The following is a 17,337-nucleotide window of genomic DNA, read 5'->3' on the forward strand; positions in this document are numbered from 1 at the left end:
TCCCAGGAAAGCCCCCTCCATGCGACCCAAGAAAAGTTTGCCATAGGAAGAAGCCATCCTGGTTCCCACGGCCATACCCCTGAGCTGTTTGTATACCTGTCCCTCAGAGGTGAAGTAATTAATGGTAAGTATAAAGTTGATTAAGGTGAGCAGAAGGATGCCATAAGTTTGGAATCAGATGGGCATTGGCTGAGGTTTGTTCCGCAGCAGACCGACCATGTACGTGGGGGGGGATGTTGGTATAGAGGGAGGTGACACCAGTGGTGACGAGCAAGGTGTGTGGTGGGAGTGACACTGGCACAGATTTCAGATAATCTAGGAAATGATTGGTATCTTAATATAGGAGGAAAGATTTTGTATATTGGTTTGCTGGTGCTGATCAACTAAGACAGATATACTTTCAGTAGATGCTTTGAAGCCAGCAACTATAGGAAGGCCAGAATGATTGGGTTCGTGGATCTTAGGAAGAAGGTGAAAGTGGAGGACACATGGTTTGGGTTTGTAAGAAGTTCTATGGATTGAGATGGTTGTCCTTTTGAGGCACCAGAGGTTTCAAGGAGGAAGTGCAGTCAGTTTGATTCACTGCGATGAGATCCTGATGGCAGATGCTGTATAGAGGTGTCAGACAGCTGGTGTACACCTTCACTAACATACTCCTGTCAGTCAGTTACCACTGTGATAGGTCCTTTGTCTGCTGGAAGCATAATGATCAAGTCATCAGCTTTCAGGGAACACAGAGTCTGGATTCTGTAGAAGACAGGTTAGGGTCATGTTGTAGGAGCCTGAGGAATGGTTGTGAGTCAGTGCTGGATATGAAGAATTTGTGGAAGGCTTGTAAGGGATGATTTTGTGAGGTATGATGGTGGATCAAATTGGGATCGTGTTCAAAACAGTTCGAGAAGGGTTCAGTATTAGGCTTGCTGTTGGAAAAGTTTTGGGATTGGATTGCAAAGTGCCATTTCCCGAAATCTACCCCTTTTTCTAGACCTCTCCAGTCCTTTTCCCTTACCCCTCTTCCTTCCCCTTCAACTCTTCTGCCAGAAGAGGGAGCCACTGGCTCTGAAAGCTTGCATAAGTAGTCTTTTGTTGTGTGTGTGCTCCTGCCGCCACTTGGTGACTAGATTTTTTCTGTCAAATTTCATTATATTGTCAAAAACTGATTATTTTCATTGTTACATTAGCCCATGTGGCCATCATTCCATCTTATATAACCCTCTTGGCAGTCTTTGCTGTCTTCTGTCTTGATCAAACTGTTGTCTGTTTTCTACCTTCTGTGCTAGTCTCTTCATGTATTTATCTGTACCAACCAGATTAATCAACACATTCCCCCTACATCTTTTCTAGTTGTGATTTTCATGCATATAGATGGGTCCATTGTCTTTTATGTATTTGCATATAACAGTTTCATTGTTATTTATGAATTTGCCCGTAACTATTTTCTTATGGTTCACTACACTGCAGGGCCTTCTCCTGATTGTCTCTTGCCAATTTATTTGCAAATTTACAGTTATTTTCTCTCTGTCTCCACTTACCTTTTTGTACATAATTCTTTCATATTGTTGTGCAATTGTTTTTCGCCAAACTGTTCTGATTGACATTAATTTATTTGCCAAGCGAAGTATGTTACATTTTTTCCTATGACTTTGTCTGTTTGTCCTGTTTTTAAAACTTTGTCTGTTTTCATGACTTTCACAGGTGATTTTTTTCTTTTCCAATCATTTTTTAAAATGATTCAGAGATATTTTCTGGCGAGAAATTTTCGCCCACTCATTACTTCTTGTTAAACATCGTCTGTTCACATGATTTTCAGTCTAATTTTTCTGGTTTTTCTGAATTTTTTCCTTGCTTTTCTTCCATTTTTCTATCTTTCTCCATCCTCTGCTTCTCTTTTTAGCCAGTCCCACCATTTCTAACACTCCAAACTGTCCTCTCTTCCCATGATGAATCCCACCACATTTTACATCTGTTCCCTTCTAAAACATGCTTCTGCACTATCAAAACTAACATCCCACATTCTGTTTCTTGAAACCTGCTTGTCCCTTGGAGCTACTCCAAAAGGCCTAACATTGAAAGTGTCTCGTTCACAGTTTCAAGTACAGCAGTCCCTTGCACTTACCCAACGAATCTCTAACCTGTATGACTCAAGTGCCAATTTCAGGGTGTATACGACCCGGGAGATCCGGGAAAAACCCGGGAATTTTTTCATCCTGGAAAAACTCAGGAATTTTTTAGAATTCTGGGATTTTTTGTTTTAGTTTTCAGTTAATTTTTTGTTATTTTGACTGGTAAGAAATAATATTCAAACAAAGGATATTACTGTATCCCGCTACTGCAGAATAACACTGCACAATAAAACAAGAACAAGACGAAAAAACTAAAATAAAACTTAAGTTACAAAGGAAATGTGAAATTGCCTCCAATGAGGGTGACGTCACAACTGTTTACATCAGATTCGTGTGAGCAGTTGCGTGTGGGCCCATGCGCATGCGCAGTTGAGTCGCACATGTGTAGTACCTTCTCCCGCTTCTGGCTACAAAAGTGTGACTGTTAGCTGTATAAGCAGTAGCAGCAAGATGCTACTCGGAAAAATTTTACTGTCGTGCCCAAGCTGTCATATTCACTGGGAGCGAAACGGGGTATCTGCCCCGGGCGGCAATTTCAGTCAAGCATTAATCGCCTTGCAGAACAGTGAAGTTATTCTTGTCGGTTTGCTAAAGAAATGTGGTTTTTATTAATCTTTTCCGCTAATACAGTCAATTTATTTGTAATGAAATGTTTAATTCCACACTATTGGCTAGTTTCAACTGTTCTCTGCATTTCAGAAGAGCATGTTTTCATCTTCTTTCAAGTATGGCATATGCCATAATAAAGAACCAAAAATAAAATAATACAGTACTGCTTCACCAAGAAAATTTACGCCGGAACCTGGACGTACGACTGTGCACTTTAAACCGAAAATGCACGTTATTACAGTTCATGAAGTTCCGATGATCTTGGAATATCCTCTGATGTTTTTTTTTTTTTTTAATGAAATAATGTAAGATCTTTTAATGTTTTACACGTATGAACATACGGACTTCTTGTGTCATCGTAGCTGCGCAAGCGCTGTGACGCCTGTTATCTGGCGCTCTCTGGCAACTGCTGAAACGAACCTCTCTGTAACAGGTCACGGGAAAATATTGCAAATGATTGATTGAAAACTGTTACTTTCAAAGTAAATTTCATTTTACGCAAAATGTGGGGTGAATTTCTTTATTCACAGAGTGTTTGACTCTCATTTAAAAATCAACTCTTTGAGGATGACCATTTAGAAAAATTTCGAGCCCCGAAGATCAGACATTTATGTCGTTATTAAAAATTTCACTGGCACATTTGTGTGATGTATATTGAAGTGTAAAACGCGCAAAGAAGATAAACGTTGTACGTGAAAGTTCAACTTCTCTTGCAGCTTATTAATTGTTGATACCAATATTTATGTGGAACTTTGCTTTTCTTGTAGCAACACTATGTATACTAATTTAAACCATTAACTTTTCCTATTTGTGGTATGCGCTACTTAACAGTGATAATGGTATTGGCTGACTACATCACCTGTCCTATGCTTTGAATATCCGCTGTATCGGCTGCGAGATCACATGACATGAGCTATGATTGGCTTTCAAAAGCCCATTGCAATCTCGATAAACTGAGCTACGACTGGCTTACAAAAACGCATTGCAATCTCGATAACTGATAAGTTTTACAGTTCCGAAGAAAAGGATACTGTCACTTAACACAGAAAAAGTGTATTTTCACCCGGGAAATCCAGGAATTTTTTTTCCTTGTCCACGTATAGGTACACCCTGAATTTCCACTCCATCAGACTTCTCTCCTGCTACAAAATCCTGCAGTTATCTGCCCCTCCTGAATTACTTGTATTATCCAAGGGTCTCACTTTCAACCCTAAACCTGCATTTAATCATCCTGCTTTGGTGAAGCACTTGCTTTCCTTCACACATAAAATCAACTGGAAATATCGCTTTTCAGCCCAGTTCCAAAGCCTTTCCAACAGCAAGCCTAATATTAAACCCTCCTTGAACAGTTCCGACCACAATCCCAACTTGATCCACCACTACTACCTCAAAATCATCCTGACAAGTCTTCCAAGTATTCATTCAATTCAGTACTGATTCACAATCCTTCCTCAGGGCCCTACTACATGATCCTAACCTGTCCTCTGCATAACTCCAGGTTATGTGGTCCCTAAAAGCTGATGACTGCATCATTATCCTCCCAGCAGACAAAGGATCTGTACCACTAAGGTACTTGACCGACAGGAGAATGAGGCGTGTGACACTTTTGCACACAGCATCTGCCATCAAGATCCTATCCCTGTAATTCGAATTGACCTACACTCCCTCCTTAAAACCTCTGGCCCCTTACAAGAACTAACTTCTCAATCCATATAACTTCTTACCTACCCAAACCATGCACTCCCACCTTTTACCTTCTTCCTAAGATCCACGGACCCAATCATCCTGGCCTTCCTATAGTAGCTGGCTTCAAAGCACCCACTGAACATTTATTTGCCTTAGTTAATTGGTACCTGCAACCCATAGTACTTAGACTTCCCTCTTAGATTAAGGACACCAATCATTTCCTAGATTGTCTGGAATGTGTGGCAGTCTCGCTCCCACCACATACCTTGCTTGTCGCCACTGATGTCAACTCCCTCTAAACCAATATACCCCCAAGTACAAGGTCTTGTCTGCTGCTGAACATTTCCTCAGTCAATGTCCATCTGTCTCTAAACCTATGAAATCCTTCCTGCTCACCTTAATCAATTTTACACTTACCACTGACTACTTCACCTTTGAGGGGCAGATATACAACAACCTTTATGTAGGTCGCATGGAGTGGGCTTTCATGGGATCCAGAAGCCCTCAGCCCCTGGTTTGGTTTAGATACATAGGTGACATCTTTGCCATATGGACTCATGCTGAGCCTGACCTGTTTCCTGGAATCTCTAAATATCTTATCCCAATTAAATTTCACATGATCCTGTTCTAAATCCCATGCCACTTTCCTTGATGTTGATATCATTCTCACTGAAGGCCCAGTACACACTTCTGTCCACATTAAATCTACTAACAATCAACAGTACTCACATTTTGACAACTGCCATCCAGTCCGTGTCATATGTTCCCTACCATACATCTTTGGCATTCGAGGTAAACATATATTTTGGATGCAGACTCTTCACAGCAATGCACCACCATTCTCACATCAGCCTTCACTGGACATAATTACCTCAACAGCCTAGTTCAGAAACAGATTTCCCAGGCCATCACATCCAGTCCTAGTACTTATGATCTCTCCATAAAAATATCTTTGGAGCACATCACTTGTCACTAAATATTATCGTGCTTTTGAATGTATTAATCACCTATTTTGACAAGACTATGACTTCCTAAAATCATGCCCTGAAATGAGATCCCTTCTGTCTGAGAGCTTGCCCATCACACCTGGAATACCTTCTTGTCACTCTCCCAATCTCCAAAATGTCCTTGTCAGAGCCTATGCTCCTTCTGCACCTATCTCCCTATCCTATGTCTCCTTCCCCTGTGACTGTCCCTGCTACAAGACTTGCCTTAAACACCCTCCAACTACCACCTATACCAGCCCTGCAACTGGCAAAACATACACTATCGAAGGGAGAGTCACTTGTGAAACAATACGTCGTATACCATCTATTATATAAACACTGTTTGGCCTTTTACATCGGCATGACTACCACCAAGTTATCAGTTAGACTAAATGGGCATAAGCAGAGGGTGCATACCGGCAACACACAGTATTCAGTTGCAGAGCATGCTCTACAACAAGACAGTCACTCGTGACCTCAGCACCTGTCTCACCACACGCGCCATCTGGATACCTCTCCCAGACACTGGTTTCTCAGAACACCGCAGATGGGAACTAGCGCTACAGCTTTTTCTTGCTTCTCGCCACCCACCTGGCCTTAATGTACATTAATTTCTTCTGTCTCAGCATTTCATCACAGTAACTAATGCTAGTTTTCTAAACCTTTCGTTTTCTGATTTCTGTGCTTTTCACTGACCCACTCCCACCTCTTTTGCATATAAGTACTTAGGTTCTCATTACTATTAACTTCTTTTCACTCCTCTTAACCCATGCCCAGTGTTTTAGCAGTAATCTCTGCCTAGCATATTACCCTGTCTGCCACCTTTAAGTTCTCAGGTTTTCAGATTTCATCTGGTGCAGTCCCCAACAATCGGTCTTTGCTTCTCATCCCGTCCGGTAATCTCTCCTGACGTGGGTTCTGGGTGACTTTTCCTAACTCTACTCCTTTTCCTAAACCTCTCCAGTCCCTTTCCCTTCACCCTTCTTCCTTCCCCTTCAGCCTTTTGCTAGAAGAAGGAGCCATGGAATCCAAAAGGTGGAATAAATAAAACCTTTTTTTATTTGTATGTTCTCTTGCAACCACTTGGGGAGTAGATTTTTTATCTATCTGGTTACAAATGTTATATATGGGGAGATCACAACATTAATATGAAAATATGTAGCAGTTCCACTTGATAAGAAGATATAAGGGTGTGCTGAAAAGTAATGCTTTCAAATATTTTATGTGAAAACCCTTTGAAACTTTTCAAATGAAACAACTGTTATTAATATTCTACATCTTTATTCTTCATGTTGACATGTTTGTAGCCTCTTTCACAGACATATTTGTAGTCGCTATCACTAGAGGGCTCTGGAGAGTGCATAACATGGCCGTATGTAATGTAACAATGTCAGTGCATGAAAAGTATTTTGCTGTAAACGAACTTCAGATTCGAAGAGTTGGTCGACATGTAGAGCACCCTCTCCTTTAGCATGACAGTGCCAGACCACACGCAAGTGTTACAACATTTGCAGCAATCCGTCACATTTAGTCACTGTCATTGGTTATCTTCCACACAGCCCAACTTGGCCCCATCTGATTTTCATCTGTTTCCAAAACTTAAAGAACATCGAGGACTTCATGTTGATAGCAGTGAAGCGATGTGAGCAGGGGTGAGGGGTAAGTCAACCAAGTCAAACATTCTATGGTGGTACTATCAACAAACTGGTTTTCATTAGGAGAAATGTGTTTGTCACCAGGGTGACTATGTCGAAAAATAAATATGTAGACATGGTCAATAAAGATGTCGAATGTTAACAGCATTTGTTTTATTTAAAAATCTGCAAGAGTTTACACATAGAAAGGCATTAGTTTTAGCACACCCTCATAGAAGCAATAAAGCATACTTATGATTACAGGAAAATTGTATTCAGGTTGTATGTTAAGCTGGGGAATAAACTGAATTTTTAAAAATATAAATCTCCAAAACAATTTGTATCTGTTCTAGTGGTAAAAAAAAGTGTGAAGCAGCAGTTGAAGCTATTGATGTGTGGTTACAGCAGCAGCATAATAGATGTATGTGCATTTTGGGTTCCATAATTGAGAAAACAATCATTGGCAAGTGAAGGTTGGCTAAATATACCACCAACCATTAACACTGCAGCATCAGGAGGGATAGCAGATAATGGAAGTTTACTTACCATGTGTTTGTGTTAGAGTGGAAGTGGAAGTTTCAGGGAAGGTGTTGCATCACTGGTGAAGGTGTGTGTTCACATATCCTTTTTGTGAAAGTGGATTATTGAGTCCAGTTTTGCCAAACAAAACACATTCACTAGGGACAGTATATCATTACTAATGAAGGTATACCTATGTTGTCAAGAGGTAGGACTGTGCACTATGGTTGCAGTAACAGAACATAGACATATTTCAAAAGTTGTATATTTTGAGCTACAATTTGAAAATGTAGACATATTATATAAAATTTGTTTATTGCAGAAGCACTTGTATGCCCCATTTCTACTTTTTTTTAAAAATAGGATGAGTTGACTTGTCTAAACTAGTCGGGCAGTATTCATTGTTGTCTGGAACATGCTTCCCTCTATTCTTAACTGCTGTTCCTGTTGGTGTGTTATCGTCTTGCACTGGAGAATTACTGTGATCTTTAATTTACTATGTTCATTATCCTGCAACTTTTCAGTTCCTTTCTCACTGCTAACTTTCACTTGATTAATTATGTTTTCAAAGTCGCCTTCAGAGTGACTGTCTGCCAGTGTTTCAGGAGGTAAACTTGATGAAGACGAACCATGTTCTGAAGGCATTAAAACATCACTCTATGTGAGGACCTTTAATTCCAAAATGTACATACAGCACTGTTCTTCATTAACTGTACAACCTTAGTGCATGGCTCCCCTCTGCACTGTTGTGTTCTTATATCCATGTAGTCAGCATATCTTCTAGGTCTTGAGTTGCTCGCTCTACACTGCAGTGGCTCTAGCTGTGTCAAGGTTTATGATGCACAATATTAAATTTGGGCTGCTCATTATTTTGTTTACAAACTCTCAACCATTGTCTACCTGTACACTGAGAGGTACCTAACAATGTAAAAATGTCAATAATGTTATCGCATGCCTCATCAGCTGTTTGGACTTTAGTGACCTGAGGACAATGAATTTGGTAAGATGTCCTGATAAATTATGAATTTATTGTCTCCATCTGGTTGTGATTGTAAGTCAATGAGATTAACTTGACACCTGGAGTTTAATTCTTGAAACAGCATGGGCTTCACTATGGTTCCTTTCTTGTGACATTTTGGTTTTTGTAAGTAAGGCTCACATAAGCCAAGATAAATCAAGACATCTCTAAATGTTATATTACAGTATTTTGATTTTAACCATTTTATCATTCAGTTACATCCTCCATGACGAGTCATTACATGAGGATCCTGCAGAATATCGTACAGGTCTTCATCATAAACATAGTACATAATTTTGCTTTCTTCAGTAACAAGTTGTATTAATTTCATTATTCCATTCAACTCAAACTCTTATGTCTCTTCAAAAACTTGTAGTTGTTGCAGTCCCTCTTTCGTCCAGATTTTAGTGATTTAACCTTGCTGATAAGTGACTTGTACTGTTATCTGTCCATGAAAACACAATTATATCCGAGGTTTCGCCTTCCACTCTAAGATGTTTGTAAAACTTCACTAATTCCACTGTAGCTGCACTGCTGTATAACATAACAATAACCAACTGATGAACAGTCATGCCTGGTACCATTGTTGGACAAACCATTAATAATCTGTTACTGTACACATTCACTAAGCTGTGCCAGTGATGGTACACATTCATTAGTGGATGTGGTTTTTTCTGTTTATGGTAAGCTTTTACTAATCATTTTAGTGATGTTATATGTGCATTATGGAAGGTTTAACTTCCCTAACCGTCCACTTCCATTATAAACAAAGTAGCAAAAGACAGATTGTTACTCACTGTAAGGAAGACACATTAAGCTGCAGCCAGGCACAATTAAATGACACTTCATAAAGCTTTCAGCCACAGCCTTCATCAGTAAAAGAGAGACACATCAGTCATACGCACAAGCAAGCACATTGCATGCACACATGACCAACTCCAGTGTCTCAGGCCGGAATGCCACTAAATATATACAGTACAGTAGAAAAACTACATTTTTAAATTTTTAAGTTTGTAGATGATTTGGGGCATATGTGACGCAAAATTTAACACACAGAACAGCCACCTCTAGTGGCACCTACCTAACCTGGCTGGTCATTTAGTCAGATTATGCTTGGATGGTAGATAAGGGTAAATCATTCCAGGCTGCTTCAGCTCTGTGTCAGAGTCTAGCAGATAATTTGGTTGGCAAGTGGTGGCATTCCAGTCTCTAGGCAATCCATAACAGATACTTATAATAGTTAAGAGATCTGGAGAATGTGCTGACCATGGCAAATGTCAAACACCCTTTGTTTTGACATACAGTACGTAATCAAAAGTATCTGTACACCTCCAAAAACATAAGTTTTTCATATTAAGTGCATTGTGCTGCCACCTACTGGAGGTACTCGATATCAGCGGCCTCAGTAATCATTAGACATGGTGAGAGAGCAGAATGGGGTGCTCCACGGAACTCAGGGACTTTGAACATGATCAGGTGATTGGCTGTCATTTGTGTCATACATCTGTATGGAGATTTCCACACTCCTAAACATCCCTAGGTGCACTGTTTCCAATGTGATAGTGAAGTGGAAACATGAAGGGACACATACAGCACAAAAGCGTACAGGCTGACCTCATCTGTTGATTAACAGACACTGCCGATAGTTGAAGAGGGTCATAATGTGTACTAGGCAGACATCTATCCTGACTATCACACAGGAATTCCAAACTGCATCAGGATCCACTGTAAGTACTATGCCAGTTAGGCGGGAGGCGAGAAAACTTGGATTTCATGGTCAAGCGGCTGCTCATAAGCCGCACCTCAAGCTGGTAAATGCCGAACAACGCCTCGCTTGGTGTAAGAAGAGTATACATCAGACAATTGAACAGTGGAAAAACATTGTGTGGAGTGATGAATCACGGTACACAATGTGGCGATCTGATGACAGGGTGTGGGTATTTACATTATTTATTTGTGATTACTGGGACTTTAACTGTAATTTTGATATGCAGGTTTTTTTTTTTTTTTTTTCTGCTGAAAACTTCTTTCTTCTTGATGATTGTTCTTAGAATGAGGTTTACCGTCTTATTAAAAACTTAACACGTATTTTGTCAAGTTGTTTACATGGTGTAAAGAAATTCGTGTTTAAAAATATTAACCAGTGTATTATCATCAGAATATTTCATTTGCTCCAGATTTGGCCGTGGAAAATAACCAAGACCTCAAGAAGATAAATTTCAAAGATCAAAGCTGGCTTGGACTGAAGACGAGAAGTAGTAAGTAGATTTCAATGAAATTTGGCTTGCATTAAATGTTATAAGTGATTGTCAGATCTGTTACATTTAGTCAAAATGTGCCCTATATTTCAGAAATATGTGTAGGGCATGTTGCGGATAGAAGAAATACTGTGTCAGGTCTAGAAGTTGGTAGTTCAAGCTTTTAAAGAAGTGTTCTATTTTCAAGTGTGTGTGTGTGTGTGTGTGTGTGTGTGTGTGTGTGTGTGGTGTTTCTTTTTGTAGTAGTAGTTCTTATATAGGTTGACTCTTACAGGGAAGACAACAGCAATGCCATTTCTTTGTTTAAATTGTGCCATTACCAGCTTCGAACTGAAAGATTCATCTTCAGACTGCTAGTTCATGTTAAGATACATTTTGCATAAGCTTTCAATCTTTGTTTTCCCAAGTGATGAAGTTTCCTTGAGGTGGTAGCATCCTACAACCAAAACAAGATGCGAGACAATGTCTGTCTAACTGTAATTGGGCCTCATGCAGCTAAAAAGACATAGTCTCACATCTTGTTTTAGTTGTAGGACGCCACCACCCCGAGTAAATTCCATCGTTTGGGAAAACAAAGAGTGAAAGCTAATGTAAAATGTGTCTTAATGTGAACTAGCCGTCTGAAGAACAACATTTCAGTTTGAAACCGGTAAGGGCACTATTTAAATAAATAAATAACATTGTAAGAAGTGGCTGGTTGCTGTTGTCTCCTCCGTAAGAATCAGCCTCTATTTTATACACAGCCATGGGCTCAGAATGTCAGTTTTCGACAAAATACCAATAGTTCTTATATGTTCTGTGTTAATGTATGTGTGGTATGTTGATAGTGCCTTGAGCACTGTACTACATTGTTGTGTTTTGATCATGTTTTTCTTTTCCTTTTATTTGCTGTTCTTCTGTATTCACCATATATATGTGTGTGCCCTGTGTCATGTTTATAGTGTGTTGTGCACTATACTTTATGCAGTGATATAATCAAAATGACACCCATATTTAGGGATACTAGGGCACCAGAAGAGAAACTTTATTTTACTTCAAAATATACACACACAAAAAAAGGTTTTGCATCACCTCAGTTCCGAGAGTTCCAGAACCTGTACAGAAAACTGGAATACAGATCAAAATAAACATTATTTCTGCACTTTTTATTGCTCATGAGAAGTGGTGGTCCAGAATGCTGTACACACCGGTACCTCTAATACCCAGTAGCATGTCTTCTTGCAATGATGCATACCTGTATTCATCATGGCATACTATCCATAAGTTCATCAAGGCACTGTTGGTCCAGATTGTCCCACTCTCAATGGCGATTCGAAGTAGATCCTTTGGAGTGGTTGATGGGTACGTCGTTCATAAACAGCCCTCTTCAATCTATCACAGGCATGTTCGTGTTTGGAAAACATGCTGGCCAGTCTAGTCAAGCGATGTCATTGTCCTGAAGGAAGTCATTCACAACAAGCACACAATGGGGGCACGAATTGTCATCCATGAAGACGAATGCCTCGCCAGTATGCTGCCGATACGGTTGCACTATCGGTCAGAGGATGGCATTCACGTATCGTACAGCCATTATGGTGCCTTCCATGACCACCAGCGGCGTACGTCAGCCCCACATAATGCCACCCCAAAACAGCAGGGAACATCCACCTTGTTGTACTCGCTGGACAGTGTGTATAAGGCACTCAGCCTGACCGGGTTGCCTCGAATCACGTCTCCAACGTTGAAGGCATATGCGGCACAAATCGGTGAAGAGAACGTGATGCAATCCTGAGCGGTCCATTTGGCATGTTGTTGGGCCCATCTGTACCGTGCTACATGGTATTGTGGTTGCAAAGATGGACCTCACCATGGACATTGAGAGTAAAGTTGCACATCGTGCAGCTGATTGCACACCGTTTGGGTCATAACATGACGTCCTATGGCTGCACGAAAAGCATTATTCAACATGGTGACGTTGCTGTTAAGGTTCTTCCAAGCCATAATTTGTACATAGCGGTGATTCACTGCAATAATACCGAGCGAGGTGGTGCAGTGGCTAGCACACTGGACTCGCATTCAGGAGGACGACGGTTCAATCCCGCGTCCGGCCATCCTGATTTAGGTTTTCCGTGATTTCCCTAAATCGCCTCAGGCAAATGCCGGGATGGTTCCTTTCAAAGGGCACGGCTGGCTTCCTTCCCTGTCCTTCCCTAATCCGATGAGACCAGTGACCTCACTGTCTGGTCTCCTCCCCGAAACAACCCTACCCTTGCTGCAGTAATAGCCATTGGGCGGCCTGAGCGAGGCATGTCATTGACAGTCCCTGTCTCTGTATCTCCTCCATGTCTGAACAGCATCACTTTGGTTCACTTTGAGACGCCTGGACACTTCCCTTGTTGAAAGCCCTTCCTGGCACAAAGTAATGAGGACACGATCGAACCGCGGTATTGACCGTCCAGGCATGGTTGAACTGCAGACAACACGAGCTGTGTATCTCCTTCCTGGTGGAATGATTGGAACCGCTCTGCTGTGAGACCCCCTCCGTCTAATAGGTGCTGCTCATGCATAGTTGTTTACATCTTTGGGCAGTTTAGTGAAATCTCTGAACGGTCAAAGGGGCTGTGTCTGTGGTACAATATCCACAGTCAATGTCTATCTTCAGGAGTACTGGGAACTAGGATGATGCAAGACTTTTTTTGATGTGTGTATTTCATTCTCTACTAACATTCCTTTGTGATGCATTTTTCACTCTCAAGATTACATAAACAGTATTGTTCATTTCACAGTATCTTTTAATTATAGTGACCAGTGTTCATGTTCTCATGTAGCAATACTTGTGTTTTATCTTTAACATTGGTACTGACATTAACTTTTACCAACAGGAGATGCTACTCTATCTCGTCACAAGGGCATCAATATTGCAGACTTGGCACTGCATACAAAAATAGCAACTTCACCATCTGGAGAGACTTGGCGTGGCCGCTGGCAGAAGAATGAAATTGTGGCAAAAATTCTAGCTATTCGAGAATGTACATCTCGAATCTCGAGAGATTTCAATGAAGAGTTTCCAAAATTACGGTATGAATATAATGCTTGAAAAAAGTTGGAAGTTTCTCCATGCCTTGGGACAAGTATTTAGTGTTATAAAGTATTAGTTACACTTTGTTATTTATTTACAGAAGTTTTGTTTTTCTTATAGGATATTCTCCCATCCAAATGTACTACCAGTAGTTGGTTGTTGCAATTCCCCACCAAACTTGGTTGTTATTAGTCAGTATATGCCTTGGGGATCCCTGTATACACTTCTTCATGAAGGTACTGGTATAGTAGTGGATACAGCACAAGCAATTCGATTTGCCTTGGATGTTGCACGAGGAATGGCATTTCTGCACAGCTTGGAACGTATTATCCCTCAGTACCATCTGAATAGTCGTCATGTTATGGTAAGTGAGCCTTTTTTCAAAAAGGAATCATTGTGATAACTCTTTCCATTTTTCCGATTACTGACAGTGGAGCAAAGATAAAAAGGCAAAAAGAGAATAAATACTCTGAAAGGAGAGTGGTAAGTAAATGTGTCTTGTTTAAAATTGGTCACTTCTACCTCATCAGACAGACATACAGTTCAGTTGTGTTCCCACTTATTCCTATTAAACACTGTATTTGTTACACATTCCCCTGTCATAACATTTGAGAAAATTTAAAAATGGGGAAACAAATGGTCAAAAGATAATAGTTCGGATGAAGAAACTGATTAAAAGTGAGAGTAAGAAACTGAGTAGTGATGGGGAATATCATATAAGAAAAAAAATATGAAATAGATAGGAAAACACACCGTACACGCTGCAAGCAGGTAGTACATATGAACTGAAAAAGCACAAAACATCGTGAATGTGTAAGACTTAAGTTTGAAAAGGTCTATTAATGAGGTCAGATATACACAGTACAGTCAAATAGTTCATTGGAGATTTCTGAGCCTCTGGAGGGCTTCTTCAGCCTCCTCTGAAACAACGAGTTACACAATTTAAAATATTACCCATAGTTTGAAGTTTGCATTCCCAAGAAAAGTCATACTGTATTAGAATAGGATGGGCACTTGTAGGAAAAAGACGAGGTAAGAGAATATTTCAAGTATTAATAGAGATTCTACACAAGTAATTCATATTTTAAATGCAATGCTTAAAATTAAGTCATTAGTTCTGTTATATTTAAAATAAAACTCTGAATACTTTGTTCATTGAAACAACATTCATCACATGAGTCACACCCAGCATTTCTGCGTTACATTTATTTGGTACTTTTCTGAACAGTGTTCAAAATATCAATACAGACCACCACAGTCCTATTTAAAATGATTTAATTTGTTAGAAAAGTATGGAAGCTGTAGAGCCAACTTGTAAGAATGATTTAGGTTGTCAAATTTTCATTTTATTGTTGGAGAGACGAACAAACAATTGTGTTCAGGTTTAGAAATGGATAATATCTGTTGCATTAGCTAAGATTAATTGATTTCAGCTGATTAGAAAATATAAATTTTCAAATTTGGCATCAAACACAATGCTTAAACATAGAAATTCAAAACAAACCCTTAGATATGATCCACATCCTCCATGCTGGCATTGCTTGACATTAAAATAAATTAAGTAAGTGTGAAAGAGGAAGAAAAGGATGTTTTAGACAAATTAAGGGTTGTAAATCTATGGACCATAAGAGCGGCTTTACTGTTATGAAAATAAAGTTCAAAAACAGAAATTCTCCAAAGGTAATGATGGGTATGAGTGTCATGAGAAGCTAGTGATTGTCAATATGCATTTCACTTCACTGACAAATAATTTTTGCAGGCATTGTATCTGTTTTCATCACCTCACAGGTCAAGGGTAGCTTATAATCTCAGAAAAACTCACCTTTTTGTTTCCTATGGAGACTTACCAAATCTTTATCAATAGTACATATTTGAAATCATGACTTAAATATGGTTATTATCTGAAAATGTTTGTTCTATATTATGTATATATTTGTAATGGAGTAATGCAGTTACATTCTCTTACATTTACAGATAGATGATGATCTGACTGCACGAATTAATATGGCTGATGCGAAGTTCTCGTTTCAAGAGAAGGGTAGAGTTTACTACCCAGCTTGGATGTCTCCTGAAGGTATGTTTATTATTTTTTACATACTGTCTCTCAATAGAGCAGAGGAATGTTCTCCCTGCACTTCTTGTAAAGAGGCTAAGGTTCAAATGCTTTATTAACCCTTTAACTGCTCTGGACGTGTTAACGTGTGCACCTTTGTACCTGTCCCTGTGTGCTCTGAACGTGCTTATGCGTGCCACTAGTCCTTCTACCTGGTACTCCGAACGAACGTGTTCACACGTAGACACGTTCAGAGTACCAGGGAGAAGGACTGGTGGCACGCGTAAACACGTTCAGAGCACACAGGGACATGCACAAAGGCGTGCGCATTAACACATCCAGAGCATTTAAAGGGTTAAGTTTGTAGGGTTTTTTTTTTTTTTAAGAATTTGTTACAGCTATCCCTGTATGTTTAAAAACACATTGCATTTTTCAGCACTGCAGAAGAAACCAAGTGAAAGAAACTGGGAGGCTTGTGATATGTGGAGCTATGCAATTTTACTGTGGGAGTTAGCAACCCGGGAAGTGCCATTTGCGGATTACTCACCAATGGAAGTGGGTATGAAGGTAAGATGGTTCTGACGAATGTTACTAACTTCCTTCAAATAACACAATGCAGAATTGCCAAGTACTGGATCCTACGATTTTGTTTTGTGACAAAATGTTATGTTATTGATCATAGCTATTTTGGAGGCATAACTTACAAGGGAAAAGAGAGAATTCTGTTTGGCTCTCCAGTAATTTTATGTTATCTTCAAAAATGAAACATCATAGCTTGTTCTTCTTGTGATTAGATTTTTCTGTTTGTACTTGTACTTACAGATGCTGTGTTTGTGTTCTGAGCCACGAATACTTTTTATTAAAATGAAAATAATTGCTTCTTATTTGCGGATTTAATTGACATGAATATGCTTTACAAAACCAATCTTACACCTGCTTGCTTTCATTAACAGAATAGCATGTAAAGACAGATAAAAAAACCAAACACAATACAAGTCCACAGTCAAAGTCTTCATAATGGATCTATCGTCAACATTAGTAATTCTGGACATAGGATACCATAGAGGTGTCTGTGCTGCTTCGATACCCCATGTAGCGTCTTAAGCCATTCTGGAGACGATTGGATTGGCCTCTATAATCACCCTCCTGGGATACTACGGCACACTTAGAACACAGCTTACAGCCTCATTGCTATCATTCTTGATCTCTTTGCTGTGGGTATTGCCACCAGATATTACATCCCTTCTACCCTGAACTGATTTGTCTTGTGCTGATGACAGTGTTGGGGAACCTTGAAAGTACGACTCAGGACAGTGTGACATCTCAGTGTTCATCGTGGCTGGAGACAGTACAGACTGCAAAATTTCCAGGGACAGTGTTTCCTGATTTGCTG

General features: G+C 39.8%; 1 protein-coding gene across 1 annotated transcript in view; it reads left to right on the plus strand.

The window, feature by feature from the left end:
• LOC124612650 (integrin-linked protein kinase) overlaps positions 1–17,337 on the plus strand; it is a 50,648-nt gene that overhangs the window by 14,953 nt on the left and 18,358 nt on the right. The window contains exons 4-8 of the mRNA XM_047140957.1: positions 10,753–10,833; positions 13,695–13,890; positions 14,012–14,255; positions 15,866–15,965; positions 16,381–16,511. Coding sequence (XP_046996913.1) covers positions 10,753–10,833; positions 13,695–13,890; positions 14,012–14,255; positions 15,866–15,965; positions 16,381–16,511 — 752 coding nt within the window. The remainder of the gene's footprint in view (positions 1–10,752; positions 10,834–13,694; positions 13,891–14,011; positions 14,256–15,865; positions 15,966–16,380; positions 16,512–17,337) is intronic.

Source organism: Schistocerca americana, chromosome 4, assembly GCF_021461395.2.
Source record: "Schistocerca americana isolate TAMUIC-IGC-003095 chromosome 4, iqSchAmer2.1, whole genome shotgun sequence".
Taxonomy (NCBI): Eukaryota; Metazoa; Arthropoda; class Insecta; order Orthoptera; family Acrididae; genus Schistocerca; species Schistocerca americana.